The following is a 13,697-nucleotide window of genomic DNA, read 5'->3' as shown; positions in this document are numbered from 1 at the left end:
CATTCCTCAAGGAAGACAGGCAATGGGATTTTCTGACCATCTCAAGTACTTTTATAACCTGCATTAAAGTCACATCCAAAAAACGCTCAAACAGCACAGAAGGTCTTCACTCTGCAGTAATCCCGGTGGCACTGGAGGGAGGGAAGGGGTTCCCACATGCAGAGGTCAAGGCTCTCAGCTGCAATTTTGCAGAGAGGAGCCTGAGGCACAGACTGAACCACCCATTCCAGGTCTCCCAGGAAGTCTGGACTGGAACACGAACCTGAGTTCCCTTTTTGGCTGTGGAAATAAAGGAAATAAAGACGCCATCGTGCTCCCTGCTCTCAGATTCCAAGCACATCCACCTCACACAGCCAAGGTGCACTCGCCAACTTCATCTCAAAGTTCTGGGGAAGGTTACGTCTCCCTCAACAAGACAAGAGATGTCCAAGTGCTGTCTCACAGAAAAATATAATGCGTCCAGGGACAGCTCCTTATGCAAATTCACATGCTGGGAATTATCTGAGGATGAAATTACTTTTTGCAGAGCTGTCACCTACAACGTAGTTTCTTTTTAGCTTTCCTGCCATCTGCTATAGAAATAATTTTAAAAAAGGGGACATGGCACACTTTAAATGCTACTATATTGTATATAAAATCCCCAAAAATGAAACACAACAAAACCAACCCACACAGTACTAGTTACTTTTAGAAAATTCTAGAAGCAGAAATCTGTTCMGACAGATTAGCCCAAAGGGTGAGGACAAGAGAATCAATGCCCTACACAGAATGCCACCCTGACTCCAGATARAAAGAAACAAGGRAACACCAAACCAACCAAAAATAAAACATTCTCAACAAAGTAAAACCAACTTTAATTAAACTCCTACATAATCCAACATTTCTATGCAGAACAACTGTTTAGTCAAAAAGTAAATATATATGTTTAATTCTCTTTCAAATGTCCACAAGAATCAAGAGCTACCAGTGTTCCTCGGAGAACAAGCAGTAGTTAAAACCTCTCTTGCTGATGTTTCAGGAACAGTTTGTTACATCTTTTAACCAGCAGTTCCCTATTGCACRTAACAAATTTGCTCTCCATTTAAGCACCTAAAAGCCTGGTACCTCACTAAATAAATTAAAACAAATCCAGTTTCTTCAGCAACCATCTTCAACATATATATCTTGGTAAAGCAACATTACTGCAAGCTTTTAATAAATACAGAGAGAAGAYCAAAATTCGCATTGGTGTTCTGTGGAATGATCTTTCCCATAAACACATGCTTTTCCAAACAGTTGGGGTTTTTGGTATGTATGCTCTAAAAATCGACTTGTGTAGTATATTTARTGAAAACATCCCTTACATGAGTCAGTACATTTTGCAGGGAGTGACTGATCTGAGATACRAATTTCAGTGTAAGGCTGGAAGGAGCTTCTTGCTGAAACCAAACCAAATTGTGCCTCTCTGGGAGCGGAAGGCAAAGCCCCAGAGGCTGAGAGGGAGACTGTAACCAGTGAGGGATTCTCAGGCATGTTTGGAATTGGCCTAACCTTCCTCAYKSTGAAAGGCTTCTTTTGTGTGTTCAGCCAGTGGAACAAAACTGTGCAACCCTGAACATCTGGATGCTGCACCACTCTCAGAGGTCTCCCCCCACCCTCCAAACACCCACCCTTCCTTCGGCAGCAGCACGAGACACRGAGCAGCTCCCTGCAGTACAGTGATACCATGGTTGCTATTTACAGTAGAATTAATGCATCTGTGCCAGTAGGGCAGAGGTCATATGAAAAATATACACAATATGCTCATTTTTAGCCAGATTAGGATATAAAAAAAAAATGTACTCTTCAAGTCCTAACTTTAAACAAAGAACAGTTCTGTCAGAAGTCTTCAAACCTCCTGAGGAGATGTTAGAGCATATTACCCTAACGTATAAAAACAAATATTTACATCTCCATAAAGTACCAAAGAATTTTTAAAAATGCCTAGTAGCTCTCAGCGTGCAAAGTCAGCAGGAACTGATTATCCAGGATGTTCACTAATTGTAGAGACAGTCTTGGAATCAAGCATTCAGAAGCAGAGTGCAAAAGACTCAGGAATCAATTCAGTCCATTTGTTTTCATTGTTGTTTCCTCTCTTGTTCTGAATCAGTCCATAGAATMMYAGAATGTGCTGAGTTGGAAGGGACCCATCAGGATCAGAGTCCAACCTCTGCCCTGTRTGGGACTCCCCAAGAACCACCATGTGCCTGAGACCGTTGTCCCAACGCTTCCCAAAGTTTTGTTGGTCCATRCAACAGAAACCCTTTACAAACACTTATCAAGGTAACCTTCAGCTTAGTGCAAATGMCACAATCTTCTAGGACCTGTAATCTTTTCTAACAGTGTGAGCCATCCAGTTCACTTTAGTAGTCCAACTTTCCCGCAGAGCTTCGTCAAACTTTTGCTTAAACTGTTTTAGTGCCTCTTCCTCACTCTTCCCTAAGGCAAGGGAGTCCTAAGACAACAGGAAAACAAGTACTGTTAGGTATTTAAAAAAAACACAGAGTCTCCTTCACCTTTCAACACAAGCCATATTCTATTTCGTTCTGGCTTGACACTTTTTCACTTATTATTCATTGAGCAATACATACATTGGTTTAAATAATGCATCTTTCTGGGTTTAAAGATAGAACTGAAAAAGAATGAAGCAAATAATTTTCACCTTTACAGGTCTATGCTTGTGTATGAAGCAAGATGTAAAACACCCCTGAGATGATTCCATTTAAGCTACAGGGATCYTGACTCATCCTTTGAGCACTAGGACTGACTACAGACCTTGCTCTATAGAGCTGAAAAACAAAGCTTTGAGGACTGAATGGAAATCTTGACAGAAATGGAAAACAATTAAAATGTATTTATCTCAGAACAAGAAATTCACATCCTGGCAAAACGCTGAGTCCTTGTGAGCTGTAGATGTTACTTTACCTTGAGGTACTGGATGTCCTTGACAGAGGTCAGCTCTGGCAGCCCTGCAGTCAGCATCAGTGCAAAGAGGGTAATAAATAGGTTGCCGTGCTTGCGCAGGATCAGGTAGGCTTCCTCACAGTACTGCCGGAACCTGCCAACAGCCAGGAGCACAACATGGCACAGCTCACCCGATGGAAACGTGCACAACACTGCCAGGGTTATCTGCTCTGACACACACACACTGTGGGAGCACAGGAGCACAAGGGACACAGGTGTCTGCAGAACCCCAGAGCATTCTCATGCATTCCTTGCCTCTCCATCAAGCCCTTGGTATAAAACACCACCAGCTCYTCTTCAGAAAGAACAAAATGCCAGAGGCCATGGCAGTGTCCCATCTCCCAACGATTTGTTAGGTGAAATGCCCTGATCCTACAGGGTGGGCTACAGGAGAAAAGCCAAAGCTCTATAGCAGTCCCTCTGCACCAATCCAGCCCATCTGTAATCTCTGTCATCTTTAAATCCTTCTGTGGTCAAAACTGAACCACTGCCAGGCCKGGTGGATATGAGCACGTGGCTCTTTATGTCCAGGCATCCAAGCAAGGCCAGGATTGGTAAACATGCCCCGATGGACAGGAAGGGCAGAAGGGAGCCTGTTCTAAGGGCAGAGCTGCATCTTGCTTGRACAACAGCTGGGCAGCCCTGCCTAGAGCCCAGAGCTGCTGAAGGCAGAGCTGAGCCCAGCAGAAGCTGCCACCTCCTGCTGTGGGAGATCTAAAGCAACTGCAGAGCTGCAGCTTCTGCTTCTGCTGTGATCTGTGCACATTCCAGCTCAGGGAGAGCAGCAGATACCCCTGTAAATGTGTGTTGGCACAGCTCCCACCCAAGTGCAAATGAGCAAACCAAATCCAGATAGGTTCTGGTATGCTGGAAATTAGCATCTCAATTACAAATAAATCAAAATAACACTCACCGACCAAATTTTTCTGTGTTCCCTGTTTTTCCTTGTTGAATAACATGAATGAAATCATAGGTGAGTATGAAAGGTACCCGTTCCCTTTTAATTCCAAACTTGGACTTAAAGTTTCCAAGAATATGCCCAAAATCTATGTGAAAGAGCTAAACAAAAACAAAAACAAAAAAATCAAAATGAAAATTAATTGCTCCAGTGAAATTTGTCACTTTTCTAATATCTCTACAGGATGCTGGTATGAAGAACAGTTAACTCCTAATGTGACTCTCCATAACCCATGGTTTCAAACTCTTTGGGAATATTTAGTTCTAAAACATTTCAAGATTTAAGTCAGTGATAAAATCCACATTCTTATGAGTGACCACTGCAGCAGATCTSTGTGCAAAATATTCTCTCAGGTTTAAGCTGCTGTTGCCACTACACATCTTGATGGCAGCATCAGACAGAAAAATGAGCCCAAGGATGAGCCCATGAGGCTCAACATCATCATATCCAAGGCCTTCCTACACAGAGGCAAAGGGAGCAGAATTGAGTCAGTCTCAAGGAACCTGTGGCAGTTCCCCATGTCAGAATCAAAGACAAGGGCATTTCAGCTTCTTCCAGGATGTACAGACTTAAAAGAATACTGCAAATATCTGTAAAACTCTCAATTTTACAACCCTTGCTAGTTTTTAGGGAAGAATAGTCACAATTAAATCAGACAAGTTACTGTACAGTGTAACAATTAAGAAAGYACATGTCTAAGAGCTCAGCCAGGTTCTGAGTGCACAGCACTGTGCTGCTCCTGGGTTCCACACTGAGCATTTCTGCAGACTGAGCTGTACAGACTCACTCCAGGGAAACCACACTGCTCCAAAATGTAACTCGTGGATTTTCAAGGGTGGCACTTTGAAGGATACTCTAAGACAACTTTTATTCAATGGATCTGAACCATTAAAAGACCTCTTGGATATTCTGAAAAAGCTCTCCAGAACAGCCTCTCTMGATACAGAATTGCTGACAGAACAGGCATTGCTCTGTCCTTCCACCAGCACTACATTTCCTTTCCTTGAAGCTCTCTGCAGTTCTCAATTACCACAAACATCAGTTCTAACCGGGTTTGGCTTTCATTTCACCAAGGCACGAGGTAAATTACAATTTCTCAAGGTAACTCTTGCAGACCAGAGATATSAAAGTCATTCTGCATACTGAAAGGATTTTTACCTGTCCATTTTTCCTGACCATGATGTTRTCACTGTGTCTGTCCCCAATTCCCAGTACATATGTAGCTACACAGTAGCCAGCACAAGACAGAGTAAATTCTTCAATGGCACGATCCAAGTCCTCTCTGCAACCACAAAGAAAATTATATCAGTGCACACAAATTCGTGCCTTGATCTCAAAAAGGATTTTTACTTTTTTAAACCAGAAGTCCATCAGGATGCTCTAAAACTAGAACTACCTGAGAAAAAATATTGTAAAAGTAGCTGTGGAGAATAAGCAATATGAAAGGCAACATCAAGGCTCAAGACCCATGCAGTTCTCTTGGGTTTGTTTGTGYTGCCAAATGTAATATAACTTACACAGCAACACACAGACAAAATGSTGCAAATGCCAGGCCCAAGGGTACCACGAATCTCAGTCAGAATTTGACATACTAAAAAAACAATAAGCAACAAATCATGCCTTCCTCAACACTTAAGGAGAAACTTAAGGAGGAATTTTGCAGCTTATCCTATAGCTGAGAGAATAACTGTAGAAATTACCCTAAATTGTATTCCTTCAGCCAGTTCAAGAGCGCATCCTTGTTGAAGGCAGCAGCTGCAGCAACATTGCTGCTGTTTAACTGAATGTCAGCAATGGTTTCTGAACTGGAAACAGCCTCAATAAGGCCAGAGTGATCCCCAGTTGCTAAACAGCCATATGGCAATATCCTGAAACAAAACACAGAATCACGTTAGAACATAAAATAGCAAAGTGTTTCTTTAGTGTATCCATTTTTTTGAGGTGGTCGAGTAGTCATTTGAACTCTTTAACGTTAATATACAGAAATTGTTTGTTAAGGTAAGAGACCAGCAATGCATTTAAAACATTATGTACATATATGCAAAAAAGGGAGACATTTAAGAAAGCCTAATTTTTCCTTTTGACTGGAACCCAGTCACTTGTAATTTCCCAGGAGCACCCACAGAGGGAGCCCCGCGCCAGCGTTTGTGAAATCCTGCCTGGAGAGACACTGATCCGCTCCCGTTCATTCCCCATAAATTATTGCTGGAGATGGAAAAGAGCATCTTATCTTTTCCCACCTTTTTCCTACTTCAAATGGAAATGATAGAAAACCTTTTAAACATTAACATAACGAATATTTTCCAGCTCTTAGCATAGAAGCATAGAAACCCAGTGGAAAACAGGAATAAATCTCTGAATTTGCCTGGTATCTCAGAACACATCTGTRCATTCATATACTGTGACCAGTGAAAATACCTCCAACAACATCACTGCATTACAGTAAGACACAGTTAAAGATGAATCAAGGAGAGATGTGCCCAATTAGATAAGTGTATTTTTTTTTTCCAATACATTTCCTCCCCCCAGATACTTAAAAAGCTGAATGGAATGGCAACATCCCATGAGATGGGAGCTCAGCGTGTGCAGTGGAAACTTACAGCTAACTTTTCAAAGGCATTGAATCACAAATTGGGGTGTCTATTCTTGTGCCTGGCAGCTCAGGCCAAGAACATTATCTCAATTGTGGTCATGATCCATGTAAAAGAGAAGGGATGCCTACAAAAAAACGCTATACAGAACTCGCTGACTTAGAGAACTGTATAAAACAATTGCAAGACATATTAAATTGATGTGTGTGCATACAGACACATATATATACAGAGTACTGATGGTGAAGCCATTTTCAGTATTTATATATAAAACAGGTGATAAGTTTGATTGCTAAAAAAGTATAACCACATATCTTAACTGAGATAGCCTATTATTCCAAGCAATAGAAGAAAAATAAATTAAATTCCATACAAAATTTAAAACAAGTTTTTGGCCTGATAGCTATCAGGGAACTGAACAGTTTCTCCACCTCAGGGATAACATAACTARAGTGGTGCAAGTAGCACTAACAATATGGTCTGGGATTCTTCTCCACTGGCAACAAAGTGAACTGAAAACTGAATTCAACAGGATATTCCAAGAGCACTCAACTTCAAAACAACATAAGAAGCACAGGCTCAGAAGGTTTCTGCTCCCTGTCCCAGCCCAGCCCAGCTCCCCGGAGCAGCGGCTCTCCAAGGAGCAGGAGAGCTCTGGAATGGCCGCACACCGGCGCTCCCGGCGCGAGGAAGCTCTGCCCATCCTTATCACGACACCACAAATGGGAGCCAAACCCTGCCAGGTTAAAGTGCACGCTGGCCTTCTTCCATGGCATTTCAACCCACCCTTCTGCAGCTGAACCGGGCACACGGCCAACAACTTCCCCTTCAAAAGCAAGCAATGATGAAAGCCTTCAGCCCCTTGAGGGCTGTGTGCTTACAACTGGAGGAAAAAACATCCTTGTCAGAGAGACAGTTTGACAGGAGTCAAGTTAGGGACAAATCCTCTGGGCCCTTTCCATCTCATCCTGGTCTTTCTGACTTCACCATCTGTCAGCAGGATATGCTCCCTGCTTTTTAAAGCCAGCAAAAGCCATGGACAGATCAATACCACAATCCTGGGCAGGACAGAAAATTCTCTTCACTCATTTAAAACTGTTCATTGGGTGATTAATTTTCCAAAGCAGTGTCCTTCCAAACACACACAAAATACTGATGATTTATCAACATATTCTCTGTAACTTCAGGTCCAATMGTTTAAAAATTATGCCATTCTTTAGATTTGTAACAAATACATTTTCCAGTATGTGAGTGAACTCTGATTTCATTCATACACAGCCATGTAACCTCAGATCTCACACACATAAGGGAGATGAAAATGAAAACCTACTATAGACAGGCACTGAAAAAAAATGTCCTGTATCAGTCCAAAAAGTAACCAAGTGTTAAGTACTTTATGACCATTTACCACAGCAAAGGTGACTCAAACTCCTCCATTTCACCTTTTTCTGTTGCTGTTACTTTACTTGTTTCTCCATTAACACAACTTKGACGCTATAACACAGATAAAGGTGATACAAGGATTTTCCTGAGAGGTGCAGCACCACAGGCCCCACAGCATCCTTGGGAACACAGATGCTGTGATCCTCTGCTGTAACATATATTTGTAATTGGACAACTATTTCCAGCGCAATGTTCAGGTAATAGTTTTTCTTGGAAACTATTAGGTGTGGGGATTAACTTAAAAATAGGCTTTTTTGCTTTGTTCATTTCTCTCTGCTACTTGGCTGACATTTGAGGTTGACTGACCCAAGGCAGACACCCTAAATGTGAGTGTTTGGGTGCTGGCCATTGGTGCTCCTGGCTGGCTCTGTTCTGGGGTGCAGATCCAACCTACACCCCAGTTTTTTTTGGCTTTGCACACACAGTGAGAGCCCAGGATGAAGCACCTACAGGAGCACATGGCTCCATCCTCCTGCACACAGGGGTCCCCTTTGACACACCCCCTGCCCTGTTTGTTACCCACGAGACAAATTAGTTGACAGTTAAACAAACAAACAAACAAACACTTCTCATCTTTCAGCTCTCAAAATTAATATATATTTGGTGTTCCTCACTAGAGCTGAGAAATCCCACTGGGAATATCATGTTTGATTTAGACACAGACTGAGCTAAGATTTCATTTTCAATCACTGCTAAACAACCGAGTGCAGATTGCAGTGCAGTTAGAAGGGAATTGATCCTGTCCCCAAGTCTGACAGCAGTGCATTGGCTGCCATTTGATCTGTGCCTCATGGAAGCTGCACAATCTGCTTGGGGCAAAATGTGACTGATGGGAAGAGAGAGGCAACAGCAAGAGCTTCTGCTCTGACACTGCAGGCACAAAGGAGAAGCTCTGCTTTTACYTGGATGGAGTTACCACACCCTCTGTAGTGGAAAAGGCTGGAAAGTGCAAAATTCATTGTGCATCCASAAGTGGAAATAATTCATGGAAACTAAGGATGATACAGAGCAAGAAGCAAAGACTGTGCTCATTGCTGCTGGYATATGGCACTGCATTTGTCAGGAAAGCAGCTCTTTGACACCACTTTTCTGAGACCATGCCTCTCACCCAAACAAAAAGTAGCCAATGGGTCCTGACTCAGGAACATGGCAAAGAGCTCATCACCACCACTGGTACTTCATGGATTATGGAGCTCTTTTCCTGAGAGACATGCAGGCCATAAACACGGAGATGACAAAGCCTCACCCTCATGGCTGTGTCCTCATGCTCTGGGTGTTGAGAGTGATGTTTTGTCCAACTCTTTTTCCAAGGAAGGTAATTTCAGAGCCTTCTCTTGGCAACTGCCTGATTAATCTCCTTCACAGACAGTGAATTGTAACCCTGCCTCAGTCCCACAATTTCATTTTATAATGGCAACTATGAGAGGATGAATGGAAGGAAGATGCTCCCATTAAGCAAATAAATGGAAGAGGCCAAATATAGCACTTCAATTCTCACTAGGAACTTCCCCTTTCTACTTTTTTTTTTTCTCAGAGTTTCAAGAAAAATCTTGGACATCAGAGCTACTTTTCGCTTTTCCTTTGYTGAGTTTTTAAAAAATGCCTTAGTCAGGAAAAGCATATTTGATGACTCTAATCACYATTCCTGTTTGCTAGGCACGGTGTGTGGCCCAGGCCGGAACCACAAACTCAGCTTCTGGGAAGGCAGCTACTGAAGAATGCCTCATCTGGGATTCCACTGCTGCCAGAGGTTGTCCTTGCCCCCAAATGCTGGATCAGCCTCCCCACAGTCAATTTATAATGACATAAATTATCTAAGGTTTTCTCAAGTCAGTGCTCAGCTTTTCTCATCGCAAATGTACATTGCCAGAAGCAATTTGTAATTGTAACATYCCCACCTTTCCTTAAGCAGTGTAACAGGTTTATAAATGTCCTTACCTGTGCTGATGTTACATGCCTGATATAGTTCCCATTATTATGCTTGAACCATAAAAATTTTGAAAAAAGCTCAAAGAACCTAAATTAAATATTTCAGGTAATATTTAAATATAAATACTTCTAGACTTGTAAAGAACATTTGCTCTTGCACAAGCATTCAAACCTTAATTTATGGCTAAAAACGGTTTATAACAATGCGACACTCAATACCTTCTTCAGGACTACTCTCTTAAAGTGCAATTAGAATTTGAGAATCATATTACCAAAAACTGGTCCATAAATTTGGGTGGAAAAGTTTCCCATATACTAAAGGGTTGTGTGATAACACTGAGCAATGACTGATACTGTTTCTTTTTGGAATCCTCTAGTATTCCTACAAAGTCATGTCTACCTYATCAAGCACATGAAGGTAAGGAAGCTGCTTTGCAAGAGACTTTGGAAAATGCAAACATATTTCTGGTTGGAAAAATGATTTGTGGCATCCAAACAGTGTTTTACTAACAAGAGAAAGTGATTTCAGAGTTGAAGATGTTTCCAGTAGCTGTAAGTGCTGGTGTGGACAGCAATGAGAGCTCTGCTCCCAGCAGGAAGGAGAGAAGGGAACACTTCCCACAGCCTGTTCACCTTGGTGTCACCTTGCCGACACCTCTGGGCACCCAGGCAGATGTGCAGAAAGGGGACAGTAGGGAAGGTACTTCAAAACAGGAAAGCTTTACTCCTAAAAGTAGACTCTCCATCCAAACAAAGCAGCCCTCAGGAGATGCTTACCGGAGATCCAGGCCAGCCTCTTTCCAAAGAATGTCCATCAAGCGCAGAATCTGGAGTGTCAACATGTCCTGGCGCAGATCTGCAATGAGAGGTGAAACTGCTGCTTCAGTTTCTCACAAACTTSCTCAGGTTTCCAAGGCCTTCAGAGAAAGGGGTCTAAAAATACTCACCCAGCCTAAGGGTTAAAGTGGTATTAATTGTAATTACATCATCCTGACTGSCAATGTCTGTGCCTTGAAACTTAGTCAGAAGATGCCTAATTTTTTTTACTGATGTCAGAGTAATCCATGTTTATACTAGTGCAAAACACATTCCCAGCCCAGCTTATGTGCAAGCACGGGAATGAAGGGGGAAAAGGAAAAAATTCAAATTTCTAGCATTGCTTACCATCACCATTTTTAAAGATGATCCCCACAAGATCTCCTCCAAACATTTTGTTGTTGTATACTATCCAGAGAGGCTTCATTTTAGAATCCATATATCTACACTTCTCAACACTAGATGAAAATACAACAGACTTTTTAGTCAAATAGGAGTAATTCAACTGAAAAGATCTAAACATGTTCAGAACACAAGAGAACATGTAGATTTCAAATTTGGAAGTACTTTAAGGTTCTCTCTGCTTTCATTCTGCTGCTGTGTCATGAGCACTTACCCAGCTAWGCATGTTTTATGTGGAATGTATTTGTAACTGGTGAATGTATCTCTACTGCTTAAATCAAGCATACTCATTTTCAGAGAACATTGTTTTCTTTATATCCCTCCCCATCCATTTTTTGACTTTAAATGCTGTAAAAAGTTTTAGTGGCTTTGTACTTATTGTTATAAACAGAAGCCAGGAATGCAATCTCATTCACTTTTAGGCTTATACTTAAATACATTTAGCCATGGTAATGCATTGACTAAGAGAGCATTAAGTGTCATAGTGGGTCACAAAAATATTCTAATTTAACTGATGTCTTAACCTCAGGAAGATTCCCAGCAGGCCTTCTGTCACTRTAGGAAAAGTTCCCTGTGGCAGCACATGTGCTGAACAATGCAGCCAGAGGAAGTTCACACACRGATGTGTTTCTGCTCTACGTTTCCACACAAACTACAGTCAAATTGTGCTCATTCTTTACTTACTGCAGTTCTGAAAGTATAACAGAAGGATTCAGAGGAGACTGGAGGTCAGAAAGTGCTTCTCTGTAAGCATTTTGTTTCAAACACGTGTGCATTGCATCTTTTCCTTTTGCTTTGCTTTGCTTCATGGCATTCAGCTTAATTAGACTATTTAAAGTCTTCATTTTATTGAGGGCTTCCACCTGAAAGAGATATTTTATCATTAAGTTATTGCTCTGATTTGAAATGTAATACAATGCAAAATCCCATTTCAAAACAAAAACAAGTATTAAATAACTCTACTACTTTTTTTAAATGGACATAATGGACAGAAATTAAGTCACCTATGGTTCAGAAATACCATTTTCATAATTAATAGAGGTACTGATAGGATAAAAACTCCTAAACTCTTAAAAGCATAACTTAACATTTCCAAAAAAACTGTATGAGCATTTTAATGTATGATAGATTAACACCAATTTCTTCTTCAAAGTTAAATTTTTAGTTCCCTACTTCAACAAAACACACAACACAGGTGCCTCTATGCATACTGAAGTCAACAGAAATACAGATTATTTAATCCTCTAACAGACTGAGGCATTACTTGAGATGAGCTGTGGATGCAGATATTTCATTGTTCATATTAAGTTGCATCCAATGAGGCACASACATGTGACCACTTGCAGACAATTTTCAAAGTCTTAAATGTTTGTCATTAAAATCCTGCTGAAGTCAGGCATAAGACAAGAGCTTGAATTGACTAAGGTGTTCCAAATCATGGCATCTCAACTGAGCAAAGTTTTTAATAAAATGTGTAAAATAGTCAAGGCAATTATTTGCAATAGCACAGGTGGGTTTAACAGCTTTTCCCCCTTTGGTTTTGCAAAGTTTTCTACCGGTACATAATGTCTAAGAAAATTGGTGATGTAAATGTGTGACACAGAYAGAGCAAAGCCCTTTGGTAGCAAACCCAGACAGCACATACAACAAGTACAATTTCTACATTTAAGCAACTTTTTGACCAAATATGAAATAATTCTTTTAACAATCAGCTGTGTTTGCACCAGCCAGAGTTAACAAGCTGAGCAATACASAGATTCTGCAGCAAACAGCAGCACGTAATAATTATGAAAGCTGTTTTCTATACAAGGAAGCTTCAGTCTAACTTACAAGGTGCTGAGTCAAAACTCACCCCTCCCACAGACTGAACCCTGTCAGGCAGGATGCTGTGGAAATTGTATGGAGTTTGATTATAAAACTGGGCAGTGGAGACCTGCCAGGTCAGCCATCTGTCAAAACCAAAAGCACTCTGCTTTTCCACTATTCTAGGAGCTGTACAAACATCAGTGACAAGGGAACAAAATGGAACCTGTGTTGTACAAACAGGAACTTTTTGAAGTATTTCTACTTTGAATTTCTTCCGTGTTTGCACAGTTGGGAATTTTTTTGCCCCTTCTTTGATTGTACTGACATTTGCTTCCTGTAAAGTGCACAAAAACTTTACTGACCTTACATCTATTGCTTAAAGCATTGCACTACCTACTCTTTTCATGATTTTGACAATGTTAACAAGCACACATGGAAGAGATGGTCTTTTCCACGTCCTGTGGGCTRCAGAAATAAAGAGCACAACAGAACATCCCTGTTCCACGTGCTCCCAAAGCACAGTTTCAATKCAGACAAACAATTCATTAGTCATCCACTGAGTGAATCACTGTGGCCTGATACAGTAAATATTTTCACTCCAAAGAGAGATAATTTTCAAATATTTTTATGATCACAATCTAAATTAACACACTAAAACTGCATTAGAGACTTCAAAGATGATTTGTGAGTGTCTCTTAATGATCACAGATTAGTGTTAATGAACATTTATTAGTATTTTTAAAAGCAAACCTCTCATGCCTATTAGGGTA

At 41.0% G+C, this 13,697-nt stretch overlaps 1 protein-coding gene across 6 annotated transcripts in view; it reads right to left on the bottom strand.

Moving 5' to 3' along the window:
* Positions 1–291: 291 nt before the first annotated feature.
* PIK3CB (phosphatidylinositol-4,5-bisphosphate 3-kinase catalytic subunit beta) overlaps positions 292–13,697 on the bottom strand; it is an 82,668-nt gene continuing 69,262 nt past the window's right edge. For all 6 annotated transcript variants that reach the window (XM_057377498.1, XM_057377494.1, XM_057377496.1 and 3 more), the window contains 8 exons: positions 11,806–11,984; positions 11,068–11,177; positions 10,681–10,759; positions 5,641–5,808; positions 5,099–5,222; positions 3,896–4,041; positions 2,944–3,076; positions 292–2,473 (listed from right to left, as the gene is read on the bottom strand). In XM_057377498.1, coding sequence (XP_057233481.1) covers positions 2,336–2,473; positions 2,944–3,076; positions 3,896–4,041; positions 5,099–5,222; positions 5,641–5,808; positions 10,681–10,759; positions 11,068–11,177; positions 11,806–11,984 — 1,077 coding nt within the window. In that variant the 3' untranslated portion in view covers positions 292–2,335. The remainder of the gene's footprint in view (positions 2,474–2,943; positions 3,077–3,895; positions 4,042–5,098; positions 5,223–5,640; positions 5,809–10,680; positions 10,760–11,067; positions 11,178–11,805; positions 11,985–13,697) is intronic.

The sequence above is a fragment of the Malurus melanocephalus genome, unplaced genomic scaffold, assembly GCF_030028575.1.
Source record: "Malurus melanocephalus ecotype Western Australia unplaced genomic scaffold, MMel_1.1 scaffold_317, whole genome shotgun sequence".
Taxonomy (NCBI): domain Eukaryota; kingdom Metazoa; phylum Chordata; class Aves; order Passeriformes; family Maluridae; genus Malurus; species Malurus melanocephalus.
This window is presented reverse-complemented; position numbering and strand designations above follow the sequence as displayed.